The following is a 20,837-nucleotide window of genomic DNA, read 5'->3' as shown; positions in this document are numbered from 1 at the left end:
AACAATTTCATTTGTCTGATACCAAGCTTTTGATGACTTAAAGATAACATTTCAATATTTCTTTTTGGTTTCTTTCTTACCAGAGAATATTTTTTTCTTTTTTTTTTTTTTAGGTGAAACTATCATACATTTATTTATTTATTTTTCAGAAAAAAATCTATCCTAATATGGAATATGAACTCTAGATACCCAAAACGATCTCGAAAAAGAACAAAGGTAGAAGATGTATATTTTCTGATTTCAAACCATATAGAGCTACAATAATTGAAACAGTGTAGTACTGTTATAAAGGCAGATATATAAACTGTTGAAGTTAAATAAAAGCCTAGAGATAAATTCTTCCATATATTGACAAGTTATTTTTGACAAGGTTTCCACGAACAATTGGTGGAGGAAATAATAATCTTTTAACTAAATATTGTTGAAAAATAATAATTACATGAAAAAGAATAACATTGGACCCTTACCTAACACCAGATACAAATATTAACTCGAAATAGATAAAAGACCTAAATATAAATCTTAAGACTATAATCCTTTAGAAGAAAATCTGGGTCATTAAACCTCACAACATTGAAATTGGAAGTGATTTCTTGGATATGATTTCAATGGCACAGGCAACAGAAGGGTAAATAAACTCCCTAAAAAATAAAAAAATATTGTATATCCAAAGACAATGTAAACAGAGTTAAAAGTTACTGATAGAATGGGATAAAATATTTCCAAATGCTATATCTGAAGGTATATTAATATTCCAACTGGAAATTCTAAAAATTAGTAACAATAAAAGCAAACAATACAATTTAGAGATATGTAAAAGACGAACATAAATAATGAATCTCCACAGATAACCAATCTTAGTTGTCTGTTGGATGGAAAATCTTGTTTCTCTGGTTCCGGTGTGTGTTACCTAATTCTTCTTTGTAGTTAATCTCTTTGAGTATTTTCTCTAGCGCTGGTTTTGAACACATAAATTCCTTCAGTTTCTGTTTGTCATGGAAGCTTCTTATTTCCCCATCTAATTTGATAGAAAGTTTTGCTGGGTAGGAAGTTTTTGGCTGGAAGTAGTTTTCTTTCAGAGTTTGGAATATGTTACTGCAAGCCCTTCTGGCTCTCATGACTTGGTTTGGGAAGTCTGGAGTGATTCTAATTGGTTTTCCTCTGAATGTCACTTGGCCCTTTGTTTTTGTTGCCTTTAAGATTCTCTGCTTGGCTTCCACATTGGTCATTTTGACAATTATGTGGCGTGGGGATCCTCTTCTCTGATCCTGTCTAAAGGGGGTTCTATAAGTTTCCTGAACCTGTGTATCAACCTCTTGCTCTATGTTTGGAAAATTTTCTGCTATTACTTCCTTGAAGAGATTGTTGATCCCTTTGGTTTCACCTTCTTTTCCCTCCTCTATTCCAATTATTCTTAGGTTAGCTCTCTTAAAATGGGCCCATATTTCTTCAATGTCAGATTCCTGCTGTCGGATTTTTTTTTCTAAATTAGAAACTATGCGTTCATTTTTGGATTGATCATCTTCTAAAAGCGAGATTCTATTCTCCATGTGGTCTAATTGGTTGTTTGTACTTTGTATTGAGGCCTTCACTTCATTAATTGCATCCTTTATCTCTTTTTGGCTCTCTCTGAATTCTTTCGAAACAGCTCTATTATTTCTATAGTTATTTTCCTGATTTGATCTTCTAGAAATCTCTGAATTTCTGTTTTATCGGGTTCTGATGTTGTGGGGTTGTGGGCATTCATTGCTCCATTGTTATTTCTCTTTCCCATGGTTTCAGAAGTTTGTACCTTCTCTGGGTTCTTCCCTTGGGTCACTAAGACTTCACTTAAGATGCTCTGGATCTCGAGTCTGTGGTATCTCAGTCCTCACTACTCCTTTACTAGGTTGTATCGCAGAGTCTCAGACTGTTGTTGAGTACACCGATGGAGCTGTAGTGGACTCGGTGAATTCGCTGCTATTGCTGCCAGTGGCAATATGGCGCTGCTGCCATGCCCTTGGCCGTGAGGCTGGCGTATTTCTTCTCTGGTTTTGAGCTCTGCTCTGAGTCCCTGCAGGGTGTGCTGAGCCCAGCCACTGGGAGCTTTAGATGCTCCCGACACTGAAAAATCTGCTGAATTCTGCCCGGCTGTTCCGCAACGGCTCACCTCGGCTCGCTGTCCGCCGCTCCTCTCTGGAGCCTGGTGGGATTTTGAGTGTGTTGGTCTGTAGCCATCCGGTGAACTCGCCACTGCGGCCAGCAGTAAGGCACTGCTGCCGCGTCCTCGGGTGTGAGGCCGGCGTATCTCCTCTGTGGCTCTGAGCTCCGTTCTGAGTCCCCCTCCTCTCTGGGGCCTGGTGCTGCAAGGGAAGATGGCACCTGCCGCTCTGTGCTGCGGCTCCGGCCGCAGCACTGTAGTCTGGTTTCTTTCTGGTGTCTCGTTTTTCCAGCCCTCTTTTTCTCTCTCCCTTGTAATTACATTTTTTTTTTGTTTCTCTGCTGATGGTGTTTTCTGACTATGAAAGGTGCTGATTTTGCAGTAATAGAGATTGGTTGTTAGTGGGGCTCATAAGCCCTGCTTTTCTCTGTCACCATCTTCCCTCAGATTTTTGTTTATCTGAAATATCATCATCCTCACTCCTTAATTCTTTTTTTTTTTTTTTTTTTTTTTTTGTGGTACCGGGGGTAGAACCCAGAGGCTTTCTACCTCCAGGCTATACTCCCAGACCTATTTTATATTTTATTTGGAAACAGGGTCTCACTAAATTGTTGAGAGCCTCACTAAGTAGCTAAGGCTGTGCAATCCTCCTGTCTCAGGCTCCCAAGTGTGGGGATTACAATTGTGTGCCACTACACCCGGCTCCTCAGCCCTTAATTCTTTTTTTTTTTTTTTTTTGGTGGCACTGGGGTTGCTTGAAGCCCTTCTACCTCCGGGTTACACTCCCAGGCCTATTTTTTTTTATATATATACTTTTATTTGGAAACAGGGTCTCTTAAGCCAGCATGGCTGGCTTCGAACCTGCGTGATCCTCCTGTCTCTGCCTCCCAAGCATGGGGATTAGAAGTGTGCGCCACCACATTCGGCCTCACCCCTTAATTCTTAAACCTGTCCCAGATATTCAATTTGGTGAACTCCAGCTGTCCTTTAAACTTCAACTTTGAACTCTCACTTTTATGATCACTCCTTCTTTGGTGTTATATTTATTGGGTTCATGCCTCTTTTGTTGACTCTACTACTCTGAATGTAATTATTTGTTTATATCTTTGTCTCCCTTCCTAATAGATGTAACAGTATAAGAGTAAGGACAATGCTTAGCAAAAATGCTTAATAGAAAGTAAGCCCTCAAGCAGGCATGGTGGTACATGTTTATAATCCCCGTACTTGGGAGGATGAGACAGAAGGATCACAGGTTCAAGGCCAGCCTCAGCTACTGAGTGAGGCCCTCCGCAGCTTGGTAATACCCTGTTTCAAAATAAATAAAAAATAGGACTGGAGGTATAGTTGGAGGTAGAATTCCCCTGGGTTCAACCCCCAGTACAGAAAGTTCAAAAAGAAAAAGAAAGAGAGAAAGAAAGAAAGACCCTCAATAAATGAAATGTCTATGATGCCCTTTGAAGACTAAGAAATTTAATTTATTGCCTGGCGTGGTGGCACACGCTTGTAATCCCCGTGCTTAGGAGGCTGAGACAGGAAGATCGCATAGGTTCGAAACCACCTCAGCTACTTAGTGAGGCTCTCAGAAACTTAGTGAGACCCTGTTTCCAAATAAAATACAAAATAGGTCTGGGAGTATAGCCCAGAGGCAGAAAGCCTCTGGGTTCCACTCCCAGTACCCACCTGCGGGGCACACAGGACCCCTGGAAGAACTGGGGCCCGGGCCGCAGGGCCCTGAGAGGAGGTCGTGTGGGGCATGCTGGACCCGGAAAAACCTGAGCCCGGGTTGCAAGGCCCTGGGCCCCGGGCGGGAGTCTCGCAGGGCACTCTGGATCCCCGGAAGCACCTGGGCACCTGGGGCCTGGGCAGCAGTGCTACCGAGTTCCTGATCCCACAACCTCCTCAAACCACACATACTGTCTTCTCTTATTTAAAAAAGGAAAAGAAAAAGAGAAAGAAAAGAAAAATATCAGAGAGGGGTCAAGAGGGCCGCAGTGGCTGCCAGGATACTGGAGATGCAGACAAAACTTATCTAACTAAACTGGAACTTTTGGAAAAATTCCCTGCGAAAGAGGACTGTTTCTTCTCTACATCCTTAAGACTCCTGGACATCTCCTGTAAGGAAAGAGTTTAGCGGAGACCTAGGAGGAAGGCGGTGTTGGAAGCGGTCGCTGCGATGGTGGTGGAGACTTGTATTCTAGAGAGGCAGAAATCTAATCCTACCAACCTTATCTTCTGGAGAAATTACCCCAAACGTCGAATGCTACCATCACGCATGCTTAGGAACACTGAACAATTTGCAGAGTGGAAAAAGAGCTTGGGAAAGATTTGAAATGGTGGAGGCAGTGGCAATGGCAGCAGCCAGCACTCAGGGGAGGCAGAGATCTGATGCATTACACCTGGAACTTTTGAATAAACAACCCCAGAGGCATAATGCTACCACTATGCACTCTCGGAAACGTGGGACAACCTGCTGGGTGAAGAGGGTGCTCGGATCGGAGTCTGCCGAGGGGTGAGGTTGGTGACGGGGACAGCAAAGCTGGGATTGGAGCCTGCTGTGAGGCAGGGCCGGTGCTGAGGCCTCCAAGACCAGAATAGGAGCCTACCGAGGGGTTATGCCGGTGCTAGGGACAGCAAGGCTGGGATTGGAGCCTGCCATGAGGCAAGGTCGGTGCTGGGGCCTCCGAGGCTGGGATCAGATCCTGCCGAGGGGTTAGGCCAGTGCTGGGGCCAGTGAGGCTGGGATCGAAGCCTGCCGTGAGGCTAGGCTGCTACTGAGGCCTCTGAGGCTGGGAACAGAGCCTGCCGAGGGGTTAGGCCGGTGCCGGTGCCAGCAGGGCCAGGATTGTTGCCTGCCGTGAGGCAAGGCAGGTGCTGGGGCCTCCGAGGCCAGGATCGGAGCCTGCCAAGGGGTTAGGCCAGTACTGGGGCCAGCGAGGCTGGGATTGGAGCCTGCCATGAGGTAAGGCCAGTGCTGGGCCTCCGAGGCCAGGATCGGAGCCTGCTGAGGGGTTAGGCCGGTGCTGGGGCCAGTGAGGCCAGCATCGGAGCCTGCCATGAGGCAAGGCTGCTACTGAGGCCTCTGAGGCTGGGATTGGAGCCTGCTGAGGGGTTAGGCTGGTACCGGAGCCAGCAAGGCTGGGATTGTTGCCTGCCATGAGGCAAGGCCGGTGCTGGGGCCTCTGAGGCCTGGATTGGAGCCCGCCGAGGGGTAAGGCCGGTGCCAGGGCCAGCGAGGCTGGGATCAGAGCCTGCCATGAGGCAAGGTCGGTGCTGGGGCCTCCGAGGCCTGGATAGGAGCCTGCTGAGGGGTTAGGCTGGTGCCAGGGTCAGCGAGGCTGGGATTGGAGCCTGCCTTGAGGCAAGGCCGGTGCAGGGGCCCCTGAGGCCAGGATCGGACCCAGCCGAGGGGTTAGGCTGGTGCAGGGGCCAGCGAGGCCAGAATCGGAGCCTCCCATAAGGCAAGGCTGGTGCTGGAGCCAGCGAGGTCGGGATCAGAGTCTTCTGGGTGGCCAGGCCACTACTGGGGCCGTCAAGAGTGGGATCAGAACTTGAAATGCAGCATGCACAGAGAAATATAACAGAAAATAAAAACCAGATGCTTCCCCTAATTAGCAAAAACTAGGAGGAATAGGGTAACAGGAGGAGGTTGAGTTATAGAAAGGGCCCTATAGCGAAGCAATTAAGGTGACCAATCAGAGAGGATGGGATGGGGGAGGATGGAACCTCTTTAAAACTCAGGAGGTATGTAAATAAATGTATCAAAGATAATCACCATTCAAGCATGGGATTGAGGGAAGGGGAGGGAATGGGATGGGGATTGAATGAGGGCTAATTGGATGATGTGTGCTTGTATATTCTCTCAAGTCATGTACTCCAATGTGATGTATGATTACAATGCACCAATAAAAATATAAAAAAAATCAGGCCTTATATACTATCCATTAGGTTGGATACCTTTCTTATATTCACGAGTTAACTCATTTATTCCTCATAAATCCCTTAGAGGCATGTCCTATTACTATTTCCATTTTACAAATGAGGAAACAAAGGTATATAATTAATTGCCGAGACCACCTACTTCCTCTCAGCATCTGCGTGCGCGACAATCTCCCACGTAGCTAAATTGGCATATAGCCCCGAGAGAGGGTGTTGTCTCTGGCCAAAGTACTCCCCACTTTTAGATATTCTTTCATAACTATTATTCTTTTGGTAATGATTCTTTTAACTCTCCACACGAATTGCTCCGGTGGTGTAAGATCAGGACTGTGAGAGAAACTGAGTCCGTGGACAATAAACTTTCTGGTAATTTGTCTAAGCCTCTAAATGTCTTCAGCTTTGTTCAAGTGGTAATAAAATCTAGTTAGAATTCAGATGCAGTGGCAGCATTCCCATAACAGCAATTACAAAACGTAGATTTCCCCTCTATCTCTGACTTTCATTAACACACAGTAAAAGCATTAATTTAACTAAAACCATTAGCCCTAAAGGGGAGGCAACCAGTAACTGTTCATCCTTGTGATCCTGCCTAGATACGGAGAAGATAAACTTTATTAGCAGCTAATACTGCCCAATACAATAGAACTGAAGGCTAGGAAGATTTGTAACCTTTGCACCCAATATGAGCACTGCCCGAGACAAAGAGGTGCCACAAAGAGGCGCCACGTGGCTAAGAAATGAATATGTCTGAAAGAAGGATAGATATAATAAATGTGTAAAAGAAAGGAAATATGATGAGAATAAGAAAGGATTCTTGTATGAAGAAGAGCTTATCATAAGGTTGTCCCAAATGGGAAAGAAAGGAATTAGAAAGATTAAAAGCAGGTTGCAGAAGGATTGTGATGTGGAAATGGATTATTTAAAAGAGGAATAGGTTTCTAATAAGCCTATCGTTTGAGGAAAAGTGTTCAGCAGCTAAGGAAATACATCTGACAACTAAATCTAAAACCTTCATGGTATATTTTGGTGTTTATCTGCCAAACTGTGTTGTGAGTTTGCTTAAGCTTTCAGAATTTAGAAGGCAAGGCGGACACACCTGGGAGAACTCCATCACATCCACCTGGATCGCCACATCCCCCCATGCCTGCCATATGGACTAAGCCCTAAAGATGGAAAGTTCCAAAAAAGTTAAAGAAGATTCCATGAGAGGCCTCCAAGCCCTGGGCATGCCGTTTCTTCTGAAATTTGCCCTTTGCAAGGACAGCTGGATCTGCTGCGGGATCCGGAGAAGATTCTGAGCTAATCTCTTGAATGCCAGACTAACTTGTTTTTTTACCTTGATTATTGATTTATGGTGATTACACTCCTTTCTTTTTTTTACTATTAACCCCACTGGTGAAGGGTATAAATTTTTCTGGGTTCTTGTAATAAAGTGTCAATAGCTCAAGAAGCTCTTGTCCATGTCAGATTCTTTCCAGAAGCGCCGTAAATAGGAACTTAAAGAAATTTATTTCCTAGAAGGGAAAGAATCGCTGCAGACAAGCGGCTGCAGGACGGCACCCTAATTCTTCGCCCATCTTTTCTGAGATTGTTCGATCGTGAGTGGAATCACGGTAATTTCGACTGAGCGGTTTGCGGCAATTAATTACAGAGCTAAAAATAGCAATCGGCCCTTTCAAACACGGCAGTTCAGCTCCAAAGGCTATTGTTTTAATTTCTTTAATATAACAACTTTTATAATGCACAGCAAAGGTACTAGTGTGTATACTGTTTTTGTTTTCATTTATTTAGTCATATTCACAGAGTATTATATCTAGTAATGTTGCACGCAAAGACCAAGAATGGCTCCATCTTCCCTATGGTGGCATTATGCATATATTATGAAAAGCAAGGAACACAGGGAGGCTACCTGAAATGTTTACTCACAACTAGTATTTCACAAGCCACAGGTTTAAAAATACATTTGCTTGCATTGTAACCTTCACTGAATTCAGAATTTTAGGGGTAAAATCAATTAGAAGTGATTTAAAATGATCCTAGGGCTGGGCCTGGTAGCACATGCCTGTAATCCTAATACTTAGGAAGCTGAGACAAGAAGATAGTGGATTCAAGGTCAGCCTCAGCAACTTCATGAGATTCTGTTTCAAAATAAAAATAAAAAACAGGGCTGGGGTGTAGCCTCACCATAATAGAACACTCTGGATTTAATCCCGATAACCACAAAAACAAAAAAGATTTTATGAGACATGATAGATTTATATACTTATACTAGTTTCAATGACATTTTTTAGTCTACATATTGTATTGGGGGTGTAGAATGTTCCTTAAACCTGGAATCCTAATACATGGCCTTTACTTAGTGAGAACAGAAAAACAGAGATAATAAGTAGGAATTTAAAAGTATTCCCCCAACTTAAGTAATATTAATAACTTATAAAGTTTCAAAGAAAGTAAAGACATTTAAAAGATTATATGAAGCAAGTACCTGTAAATGGAACAGGAATTTTTTGCTTTTTTCTATTTCTGATATTTGTGATTGTTGTTGCTTTGCAACTTGCTCTACTGCATCAGTTAATGACAACATGTCTTGTTTAGCTAGACAAAAGAATAAAGTACATAATATGAATTAAATGAAAATATTTTAAGAAAGTTCTTTACTCAAAATCATAAAAATAGATATTTTTCATTAAAAATTTAAATATTGGTAATCTTCTCTTCCTGAGTAAACAAAACCAAAATTAAAGGCAACTATAATAGGTAACCCAAAGTTGCATACTGTAATATCTGCTCCATTATGAAACAGTACACATATCCTGACTGGCGTATTTTTTTTCATCCAGACCACTGTACTTGCTGTAATTGGAGTATTATCACAACTCAAGAGCAATTATAGCTGATGTGTTTTTATTATAGGCCAGTATATTCAAGTTGTTATTCCTTTTCTAGATATTGAATATGTTTCTATCTGGTGAAATATAACTGTTTCCTTCTATTCTAAATTGCTATTTATTTTAACAAAATTATCCTTTCATATTACCTTTTTGCTGTTGTTGTTTAATTATTTATTTCTTAATATTGATTCATTACCTTCTTTAAGAACTCCTTCACTCTTCTTTTCTTTGTTGCCCGACATTCTCCTGTGTCTATAATCTCTTTTCCCCTTTTTGGTTCACCTTCTTACTCCTATCTGTATTGATAATCTTTCACTCTTCCTTTTTTTCTTGTTGTATATCTGTGATCCTGAAAGTTAAATTGTCAAATACATCACAGGATGGCAATGACATTATAGTATTAGTATCAATAATTAAAATACAATGCTTAAGGTGAGAAATTTTGGAAGGAAAGTTGAACTGTATTTGAATCCTGGTTCTCTTGCTTTTCAGCTATTATGAACATGAGTAAATTTCTTCTTTGAGCCAGTGTCCTCATCTATAAAACCTCAGAGCTGTTGTAATAATTAAGAATATTATATATATATATATATATATATATATATATATATACTTTATTATTACTGAAGTAAGCGCTTCTATGGTACCTACTTTAGTCTGAACATTGTTATAAATGTTGTAGTTTTTTTTTAAAAAAAAGTTAAAACATAGTGTTTATGCTGTGCCAGGAGGTATTTTTATATTTACAAATATAAACTCATTTGATTCTATGAGGTAGACATTATTGTTTTAATTATCACCTTATAGAAAAGTACAATGAGGCACAAGTAGATCAAGAAATTTAAACAAAGTCAGATAGAGTTATTGTGATGTAATTTAAATTCAGGTGTTTGGGTCCAAAGTTGATGCTCTTACTTTAAGACTATGATAGACTACTAAAATTGTAATGTTTAAAGCAAGAATTATCTCTTTAAATATCAAGCCAGAATTGAACGATTTCATAATTCTTCTATCGCTAAAATATCACTTTAATCATCTTCTTTCTTCGTGTGTGTGTGTGTGTGTGTGTGTGTGTGTGTGTGTGTGTGTGTTGGTGGTGGTAGTGAATCTAGGCACACCCCACCACTAAGCTACAAGCCCAGGTCCTAACTACTTCCTTTCTGTTCCCATTACTACAGTCCTTTTTTCTTCTTTGGGGAATTATTTCAGTAAAATGAAATGGTAGAGCTGCTGAGGTTCCTACAGACTTCCACTGGCCTCAACATAATTTGCATTACTTGAGACAGAACCCAGTGAGATCTTCCTGTTCCTAATAACTTTCTGCTAGGTAAGTTACCTTCTAGTGAATCTGGTTTCTTTCCAACAAATCAGTATTATTTCCATAATCTACCCAAATCACTTTAGTCGTAATTTTCATCATACTTTATATTCCTGAGGGATCATTTCTTATCATAAAGACCCATTCACAAGTGTGTGGTGGCGCACGCTTGTAATCCCAGCGCTTGGAAGGCTGGGACAGGAGGATTGCACAGGTTTGAAGCCAGCCTTAGCTACTTAGTGAGGCGCTCAGCAACTTGGTGAGACCTTGTTTCCAAATAAAGTATAAAATAGATCTAGGAGTACAGCCCAGAGGTAGAAAAGGCCCCTGGGTTCTACCCCCAGTAACATACACACACACACAGCCACACACACACACACACACACACACACACACACACACACACATTTAGCTGGGTAAATGCATTAATTTGATGCTGTATTACCCACTCCTTAACCCCTTTATTGTCTTCCTTTGTGGTTTCTCAAACTGAAGGTCCATCTTCAGCAAAATCCTATCATCTGGGCATGGTGGTGTACACCTGTAATTCCAGTACTTGGGAGGTTGGTACAAGAGAATTGCAGGTTCAAGGCCAGCCGCAACAGCTTTTTAAGACCTTTTCAAAATTTAAAAGAAAGGGATGGGGTGTAGCTGAGAGGTAAACCCTAGGTTTAATCCCCAGTAGCCCCCCATGCTGCCCCAGTCCCTATCTTCATCCTCTTCAGTGAGCTTCCCCTTCACCTCTTGGATTTAACTTAAATCCAGAAATACTGCCCCTTCATCCTCAAGTCATTAATGCTGGGGGTGAAGCACTTTTCCTGTTCCTCATTACCATTGCAAAACCATTACCTTTTTCTTCTATTTAAAAATCATCTAGTTTCTTTTAAGCTTTACCTTTCTTTATTATATCAATTGACCTTTAGGTCTCCCCTCCTTACTCCTAGATTACAGCATTTGGCTTAATGTTTTTCTATTACTCCTCTTATTTCTTTAGAATTTCAACATCCACACAAATGGCACTTCTAATACTCTGGCCTTCCAATTCTTTGATGTCTCTCATTCATCCTCTCCAGCCACCCACAGAATATAATAAAACTTCATAAATTATCTTGGGTACAAACTACCTTTTAATTTTCTAGCTCATTTCATCTTCGATTAGAAGGTCTGTTTAATCACTTTAAAACTACTGACTCTTCTACCTTTACATGATTCCTCAGCCCCCCCACCCCGCCATATGTTCTTACCTCTTTATCTGGCTTAGATTCCTTTGTATTCGCCTTTGCTTTCCTTACAGCTCTTTCCCTGACCTACTTCTCTGGAAAAAATCCAACCAGTTGCTTCACTTACACTAAAATAGTTGAATATGCTTAAAAAGACCTTACATGTGCTATGGTATCACTTTGAATTCAAGATAATTTATTGCCGCCGGGCGTGGTGGCACATGCGTGTAAGTAATCCCTGCGCTTGGGAGGTGGAAACAGAAGGATCATGAAGGTTCAAAGCCAGCCTTGCTGGCTTAAGAGACCCTGTTTCCAAATAAAAATATAAAATAGGTCTGGGAGTGTAACCTGGAGGTAGAAGGGTTTCCAGGAACCCCCCTCCCAAAAAAGGATAATTTATGTGAACTGGGTGGGCCCTTGACTGTAGAATTCACCAAGTCTCATGGATAATTATGTCTCTCCTCCTTGACTTCAAATCTCTCACATACCTTCCTCTTTCACTTGATAACCTACCTCCTTATTTAACTGATACAGTGGGAAATATCAGAAAGGTTAGTAAATTACCCATCTACTAGTATTTCTGTTCTGGCCTATTCTTTACTTACAATGAATAGTGTCCATTCTAAGGCCCACTCCTCAGCGACTCAATGGAATTATTTTTTTGAATGGTCCCTCAACATAATTCCCCTCTTTATTTGGTCATTTGTATCATCCTGAATGACTCATCCTAAATCACCAGCAGTACCTCTACCCTCACTTTGATACTATAACCCCTTATTTTAATTACTGACCCATTTCTTTGCTCCCTGTTATAGTTAACATGCTGTCTACTTCCTTTCTTTTCATTCTCTTTGAACCCACTAGAATCAAGCATTTGCCACTCTACCTTTAAAGCTCTTATCTTGGCATCTATTACCTTTCTGTTAACACACTCAATGGACAAGTTCAGTCTTCATTTGTCTTGACATATTGGCATCATTTGACACATTTGTTCATGAACTTTCTCTCAAACACTAAACTTGGTTTCTTTTGCTGGTTCCTTCTAAGCTTTCTCACTTATGTTAAAGTGTCTAGTGTTTAGCCCTCATCTACTTTTCTCATACTTATTCTACAAGTCATACAGTTCTGTAGATTTAAAACCCACTTATGGACTTGAAGATGCTCAAATTTTTATCTGTAGCCTAAATATCTCTATTGAACTATAGACGCAGGTCAAACTGCCTACTTTATATCTCTACTTGGATATATATATATATTTTTTGTATGTGTGGTACTGGGGGTGGAACCCAGAGGCTTTCTACCTCCGGGCTATACTCCCAGACATATTTTATATTTTATTTGGAAACAGAGCCTCACTAAGTAGCTGAGGCTGGCTTCGAACCTGTGCGATCCTCCTGTCTCAGGCTCCCAAGCACAGGAATTACAAGTGTGTGCCACCATGCCCGGCATCTACTTGGATTTTTAACAGGCACTTAACCTTAACATGTTCCAAACTGAACCCTGGGTTTCTCTGTTCACTCCACCACCATTACCACTAAAACTGTTCCTTTATAAGTTTTATCCATCTCAGAAATAACAAGTTCATTGTTCTTGTTTGGGCCCAAATCTCCACATTTATTAGCAAGGAGGTCTCTTAAAAAGTGTAGAGTCTAGTGCAGTTCAACTAGACATGTCCAAAAAAATCATGAAAAAGAGCTTATTAATAGCATTTCATAGGTTATTTAGGAAATCTTTGAAGATACCCCATAAGAAGGCTTCTCAAATCTGTTGCCCCAATTGTTCTATAGAAGGGACAAGTTAGAATATTGATTCTTTTCTTTGCTGTGCATGCTACATGTGATTTTTTGCATTAATTAGTTCTACCTTTAAATTAAATATAATGCAATAATTATTTACCCATCTCCAAATACTACCTTAGCAGAAAAGCCTTGGCTGACAACTCCATCTAAAACCATACCCTGCTGTTTCATCTTCTGTTTCCTTGCTTTGCTTAATACCATCCATCACCACTGATATCTTTTATGCTCAGTTTTTTTCCACATTCTTTAACTAACGTAAGTTTCACAAAGATAGAGGCCTTGAAGTACCTGACATATAAAAGGTGTCTTCACTGTAGCCTATCACTATTCCAATTCACTCTGTTCTGACAGAATAATGTTCTTAAAACACTGTTCTGATCAGAGTCAATCTTCAAAGTCCACTTTAGATAGTTTAAAGAAGTTTTTCTTGATCTTTCTGGGCAGATGACAGATATTTCTCTTGTTTTAATATAATTGTTTCCCTATATCTTATATACTATGATGGATAACATGAACCTATTGGTCCTAGAGTAAGATAGAGATAGTTTTGAATCCAGGTTGTGCCATTTACTAGCTTATTAGGCAAATAATTTCTAACCTAAGCCTCTGATTTTTGTATCTGTAAAATGGGAATAATAGTATTGTCTCATTAGCATTACTATAAAGACTATGCAGGAAATTAAATAATGCACATAACATTATTTATGCACATAAACACTCAGCAAACTCCTACCACAGTGAGTACTTAAAATTTAATTTTTATTATTTTCATTATTTTATACTATATTTCCCATTAGACTATAAGCTCTAACAAGGCAAATAGAGTGTCTTACTTACTTTTGCATTCCCTAAAATATTTGATGAAATAAACTAAAGAATAAAGAAAATTAGATTTATGCAATAAAAACTAAAGTAACTGGTACTTCTTGGTCTCTATTTCTGAAGCAACATATGTTGAAGAACTCTTACATGACATTTATTAAAAACCAACTATTCATAGAGGGAATCTGCTATAATATTGGGAAAGCATTCATTTGTTTTCTGGATCTCTAGAATGGAATAGAAAAAATAAAATTAAAACAATCTGCTGCCATCTACTGATAATTTATTAGAATTGCAGAAATCAATGGCAAGCCAACTTCAGAGATAAAACTGAGTCTTTCCATCACATTTTTAAAGAGAAGTTAGTTAGATCATCAGTCATCCAAAAGGAATTAATCAATACAAGCATTAAAAAATTTATTTTCCCTATATATTATATTGCAGTATCTTACAATCTACTGAAACTAAGATTGCTCCCTTCTCTGGTCAAGTAATTAAAGTTTCAGAATACTGAAAATAAAAACCAGAGGTTTAAACTATTCTTTAATTTCCTACTCAAGATAACATACACAACATTCATGTATCATCCACATTGCTTTGATATATCTTCCAAAGGTGTGATTTCTCTGAATGGCATGTATTGAAAATATACTAACAAGACATCTCATTTTAGAGTGCAGACATAGAGAAGTTGGTCTGAAGCTTAAATTCAAGTTTTAAAGAATGTCCAGGCCACCATTTCAAAAAGCTTCCTACTTTTGGGAAAGAAATTATAGTCCTTTGGTGAAACCCAGGAATAACCTACCTACTTGTCTTTTTTAAGACACTGAGGAACAAAGGCATTTTCTTTTCCTCTCTAAACAAGTAAATATGACTTATAAATCAAGAAGAGCTTTGTTGTGGGTTAAATGATGGCTCCCAAAAGATAGGTCCATGTCTTAACCCCCAGAGCCCTTAAAAATGGCCCTATTTGGGAAAGAGGATTTTTTGCAGATATAGTTAAGAATCTCCAGCTGAGATCATCTTGGATTTAGTAACAAGTAAAAAACTAATTATACAAACAGACAATGGCCAAAACATATGTAAGGAATTAATTTTGACGTACAACCTGCAGGAGTCAATCCATTATTTACAGTAAACAGTCCAGGAAGCCAGCCTGTTGTCTATAAATCAGACTTAAAGTTAGATCACTCTCTCTAGTAAGCACTTAGGAAGCCAAATCATAACAATTTGCCCCAAATAGCCAGTACCTGATTAATAACCGATATTTCCCTTGATTGTTATCCCTACTTCCAACTTGGGATCAACAAAAGAACACAAAATATGTATCCTCAATTAGTAACATAGAATGCCTCACTTCTAATTAGTTTGCCCACAGCTTTCCTATGTCAACACCTCCAATTAAGTCATGCTTCCCTGCCTGTATCTGAGTCTGCCAAAACATAAATGACAGAGGCAGAGCCCTTTGAAAGCTCTGAATAAATAGCATTTAGTTGGTCATTTATTTTCACACAGACATCCTTACAAGAGAAAAGAAGAGAGAAATTTGGGACTCAGACACACAGGAAAAACCATGTGAAGACGAAAGCATAGCCTCCCCAAACATGCAGCCCTTGGCCTCCACATGCCTGGAGCCACAAGAAGCTGGAAAAGACAAGAAAACTTTTAAAGGGTGCAAAGTCCTGTCAACACCTAAATTTCATAACATGGCCTCCACAACTTTGACAGTTTTTGTTATTTTAAAGCAACTTGTTTGTGGTAATTTATGGCAGTCCCCAGTAAGCTTTCAATAAGGAAATTTGCATCTATTACACAATCCTTTCAGTAAATCTTAGTGTAAATGGCTAAAAATCACAGTTAACAGTTTTTAAATTTTTTAAATTTCACTTATTTTAAATTTTTTAAATATTTTAAATTTTTTAAATTTCACTTATTCTCAAAAGTAAAATTAGTTAAGAGGGTTAGTGTTAAGAATATCTAGGGATTTCCCCAATGATTCCCCTCAAAAGGCTCTATCTCTGCCCTCAAAATAAATGCTCTAAACTCTGAGTCTCTATAAGAAAGAAGGATATAAAGTCAAATAATAATTAAAATGGTGAAGTATGCCAGGCATGGTGGCACATGCTTGTAATCCCAGTACCTGGGAGGCTGAGACAGGAGGATACTTAATGAGGCCTTTTGCAACGTAATGAAACCCTGTTTGAAAATAAAGAATGAAAAATTGGACTTGGGGTATAGCTCAAAGGTAGAATGCCTTTGAGTTCAATCCCCAGTACCACAAGAAAGAAAGAAAGAAAGAAAGAAAGAAAGAAAGAAAGAAAGAAAGAAAGAAAGAAAGAAAGAAAGAAAGTTTTAAAAATGGTAGAGTAGCCAGGCATGGTGGCACATGTTTGTAATCCCCGTGCTTGGGAGGCTAAGACAAGAGGATCTCGCAGGTTTGAAGCCAGCCTTGCTGGCTTAAGAGACCCTGTTTTAAAAAAAAAAAAATATATATATATATATATATATATATATATATATATATATGTGTGTGTGTGTGTGTGTGTGTGTGTGTGTGTGTGTGTGTGTGTCTAGGAGTGTAGCCTGGACATAGAAGGGTTTCCAGGAACCCCAGTACAACAACAACAACAAAAACAACAAAAAATTGTAGAGTAGATGTTCTCTTAGTCTATCTACATTTGACCTCTAACCAGTTAATCCTATTTCCTTTGTAAATCATCAGTAGCTAATACTCATGTCATGCCAAATACTCATGGCTAGAATACTCTCCAGTGAGTTTACATATTTCTACTCTACCAACTGAATTGTACCATGAGTTACTTGTGTTTGTTCAAACCTATTTATGCCAGTTGCCCTTGATATAGAGCTTTTGTAGCTTAATTATTACATAAATCAATAAAATCATGTTTCTTTAAAATATATTTATGTATGAGATAACTATAAAAGATTATCAAGAATAAGTTTGCATTCAACTTACTTCAAAAGTGCCTTTATATATTTTCCTCTTAAAGGAACAAAGTCTTAGGAAATTTTTCTGGTGGTTTAGCTATATGGTTTATGCAAATATGCAATGCAGAACTCTGATCAGGAAACCATGTACAAAGATAAGGCCCTGGACTTCCTCAATAGATTAACAAATGAACATTTGGTTGTTTCAGGTTTAAATTAAAAGTTTAAGCTGGGGCGGCTGAGACCTGAGGGTTGCAGGTTCAAGGCCAGCCTCAGCTATTTAAGTGAGGCCCTCAGCAACTTAGTGAGACTCTGTTTCAAAATAAAGAATAAAAAATCAGGCTGGGAGTATATAGCTCTGAGACAGAATGCCCCTGGTTTCAACTCCAGTACCACTAAAATAAAATAAAAATAAAACTTTAAATATTATGTTATACATTTTCATGATTTTCTGGTTTAACCGACTTTCCCTTTAAAAAAGCTTTACCTAAGTATAATTTAAACATCATAAATTTATCCTTGTAAATTATGCAATTTAATGTTTAACTTTCAATTTACCACTTATATATGGGTCTGCACATACAAGAGGGTTCCTTATATATGAACAAAACGCTAGAAAACTATCCTGTTTCTGGGATGAAGATTCAAGGAAAGTTATGTTTGAGCTTGAAGAGTCTTGAGCAATAAGAAGCAGTTTAAACAGGCATACAAAAAGAAGGGTGTTCTAAGTAGAACAAACAGCAAATGTAAAGATGAAGTTGTGTGTCCTACCCAAAGAATGGCTTGGGAATAGGGTGTTTTAATAGTAAGGCATCTGAGTCATATAGAGATTAACACACACACACAAAGCAAAACATGTCAGGTCTGACTCTCAGAAACTCTGCTTCAATGTATATCTGGGGTGAGGTCTGTACATTATCATTTAAAAAAAAATCCATTTGTAGTTCTGATGTGCAGATAGGATGGAGAACCAGTGGAGTAAGGATGAGTAAGACTGGGGTGAGAGTGTGTTAAGAGATGAGGCTAGCACCAGATGGTGAAATGGCATGTAAACACAATGTAACAAACTCTTTCTTTCTTAACAACGTCACTATTTTGAAATATTTTCTTTTTTTAGTTTTGTATTGCCACTAAAATTGCATGAAAGAATCTGAATTCTCACCATTGTCTACAAAACTGAGGATAAATGTTTGACCATTGCTTTATAACTAAAATACATCTGTTTTGCTTGATGGAAGTTAACATAAAATGAGCCTAGGGGAAAACCATGTACTTTCTGATCAGGTGTACCACCTACCAACCACAGTACTTTCTAACAAATTTCCAATGAAAATACAAATTTGACAAAAACAGTTTTCAGGAATAGTGGAGAGTGGGTTCCTATTCTTGGCTAGTGTTCTTTGGTCCCATATCAAGTGGAAACAGGTATCTACCTCCAAGAGCTCTTCTAAACTCACACATATTTGAGATTCTTTCTAATTCAGGAAGTTTCTTTAGCAAATAACATATGAGCCACATTAAGGCTAAAGGAGGCCTCTTCTTCCTTTCTAGATAGTTCTACAGGAAGCATCCTTTCTTTTACTTTGTATTGTTTTATCCTTTTACCTTAGCATGGGCCTTCTATATAGCAGCTGCTCATTATTATTATTTTTTTTTTTTTTGGTGGTACTGGGGTTCCTCGAAGCCCTTCTACCTCCAGGCTACACTCCCAGACCTATTTTATTTTGGAAACAGGGTCTCTTATGCCAGCGCGGCTGGCTTCGAACCTGCGAGATCCTCCTGTCTCCGCCTCCCAAGCAGGGGGATTACAAGCGTGCGCCACCACGCCCGGAACTGTATTTTTTAAAAAATAAATGGCCATTATAGTGTGTGTGTGTGTGTGTGTGTGTGTGTGTGTGTGTGTGTGTGTATTACCAGAGGCTGAACCCAAGGGCATTATACTTCTGAGTTCCACCCTTCAGCCCTATTTTATTTTTTTATTTTGAAACAGGGTATCACTAAGTTGCTGAGGACCTCACTAATTGCTGAGGCTGGTCATGATCTTGCAGTCCTCCTGTTTCAGCTTTCCAAGTACTGGGATTACTGGTGTGTCACCACAGTCAGCTTCCATTACACTTTTGTAGGATAGTTAAAGGATACTTAACTGTACCTCCAAAAGAATTCTAAAAACTAGTGCTTCCTGTTAGGAGGCACATAGTTGTAAAAAGGGTAAAGGGACATCTGTGTTGCCAACACAGGAAGGACCTGTCAAGAATGTTGGCAAGGAAGGACCTGTCAAGTCAGCTAGGCATGGTGACACATACTTGTGATCCCAACATTTGGGAGGCTGAGACAGGAGGATGACGGTTCGCAGCCAACCTCAGCTATTTAGTGAAAACCTTCAACCCACTGAGACCTTGTTTCAAAAGTAAATAAATAAATACATAAACAAATACATAAAAAAATAAAGAAAAAATGGGGCTGGGGGTGTAGCTCGGAGGTAGAATGCCCCTGGGTTCCATCCCCAGGACCACACACACAAAAAAAGAGGGCATCGTGAAGGAGGGGACAAAAGAATGCCAGTAGGTAGCGGGGCATGGTGGTGCACGCTTGTAATCCCAGTGCTTGGGAGGCTGAGACAGGAGGATCGCAAAGGTTCGAAGCCAGCCTCAGCTACTTAGTAAGGCTCTCAGCAATCTAGTGAGACCCTGTTTCCAAATATAAAACATAAAAATGGGTCTAAGAGTGAAGCCTGGAGGTAGAAGGCCCCTGGGTCCCATCCCCAGTACCACACACACAAAATAAATAAATAAATAAATAAATAAATAAATAAATAAAAGAATGCTGGTCGGTCCTGTCAGCAAGAGCAAGAAAGGGAGAATCAGCAAAAAGAAAAAAGAAAAAAAAAAGAAAAAAGAAGAAAAGAAAAAGAAAGGACAAACAAACCTAACCACCTTGTTTCTGGAAACTTTCTCCCGTACAGAGGCCCTTACGTGAACCCCGTCGGGCCGAGGTCCTCAGAGGTGCTAAACCTAGAGCCGGCCCACGCTGCTGAGTCAGGAGCCAGGAGCCGCAGCCCGCCCGCGCCCTGCCCCTCCGGCCTCCCGCCTGCGGCCCAGCCACCGCCGCCTCCCGCCGCCGAGCCGCCCCGCGCCGGCCGCCCTCACCCGGAAGTGCTGGGCGGGCGGGCTGGGGCGCTGGGCTCATCCCGGGAATCCCCCGCGCGGGCGCTCGCACGGAGCGCCTGGCCCCGCCCCGCCACGTCAGACCACGCCCTCGGACACGCCCCACCCAAGACTAGACACACTCCGCCACGCCCAGACCACGCCCCGCGGTGCTAGCCACGCCCCTGCCGTCCCAGCTGCGGGTACAGCAGCCTGTGCGGACGCCTGCGTCGGACCCTGCGGCGCGGCCAGGTAGGCCAGGTGGGCGGGGCGCTGCGCCTCCAGGTGAGTCGCTCGCGGCGTCGGGGTTCCAGACGCTCAGGGCGGGGGAACGAGGCTGCAAATTGCAGCCCAGCTCGCCGCCCACCGGCTGTGCATTGCAGCCTGGAGCGCAGAGGGGCATCTGCCGGTGGCGGGGTAGGCCTGTGGGACAGAAGGTGCCCGGTGGGCAGCTGGTGGTGGGTGGAGCTGCCTGGGCCGGTGCGGGCCGCGGGCTGCGCCCCCTTGAGCCCAGCACCGGTTGGAGGAACTGGGGCCGCGGCGTCCGGCAGAAAGTCTCACTGGGCAGAGGGAAGGCGGGCGGTCATCACCCTTTTGTGTAACTGGTGAGTGAACTTCC

The 20,837-nt window shown here is 40.9% G+C and overlaps 1 protein-coding gene across 2 annotated transcripts in view; it reads right to left on the bottom strand.

Annotated features, from left to right (window-relative positions):
• CCDC122 (coiled-coil domain containing 122) overlaps positions 1-9,209 on the bottom strand; it is a gene marked incomplete at both ends in the record, with an annotated part of 39,155 nt that extends 29,946 nt beyond the window's left edge. The window contains 2 exons of one of the 2 annotated variants that reach the window (XM_080690348.1): positions 8,562-8,671; positions 9,149-9,209. In XM_080690348.1, coding sequence (XP_080546474.1) covers positions 8,562-8,671; positions 9,149-9,209 — 171 coding nt within the window. The remainder of the gene's footprint in view (positions 1-8,561; positions 8,672-9,148) is intronic. The other variant, XM_080690349.1, reaches the window with a different exon arrangement.
• Positions 9,210-20,837: the final 11,628 nt, after the last annotated feature.

This window comes from Muscardinus avellanarius (genome assembly GCF_963383645.1).
Source record: "Muscardinus avellanarius genome assembly, chromosome: 2".
Taxonomy (NCBI): Eukaryota; Metazoa; Chordata; class Mammalia; order Rodentia; family Gliridae; genus Muscardinus; species Muscardinus avellanarius.
This window is presented reverse-complemented; position numbering and strand designations above follow the sequence as displayed.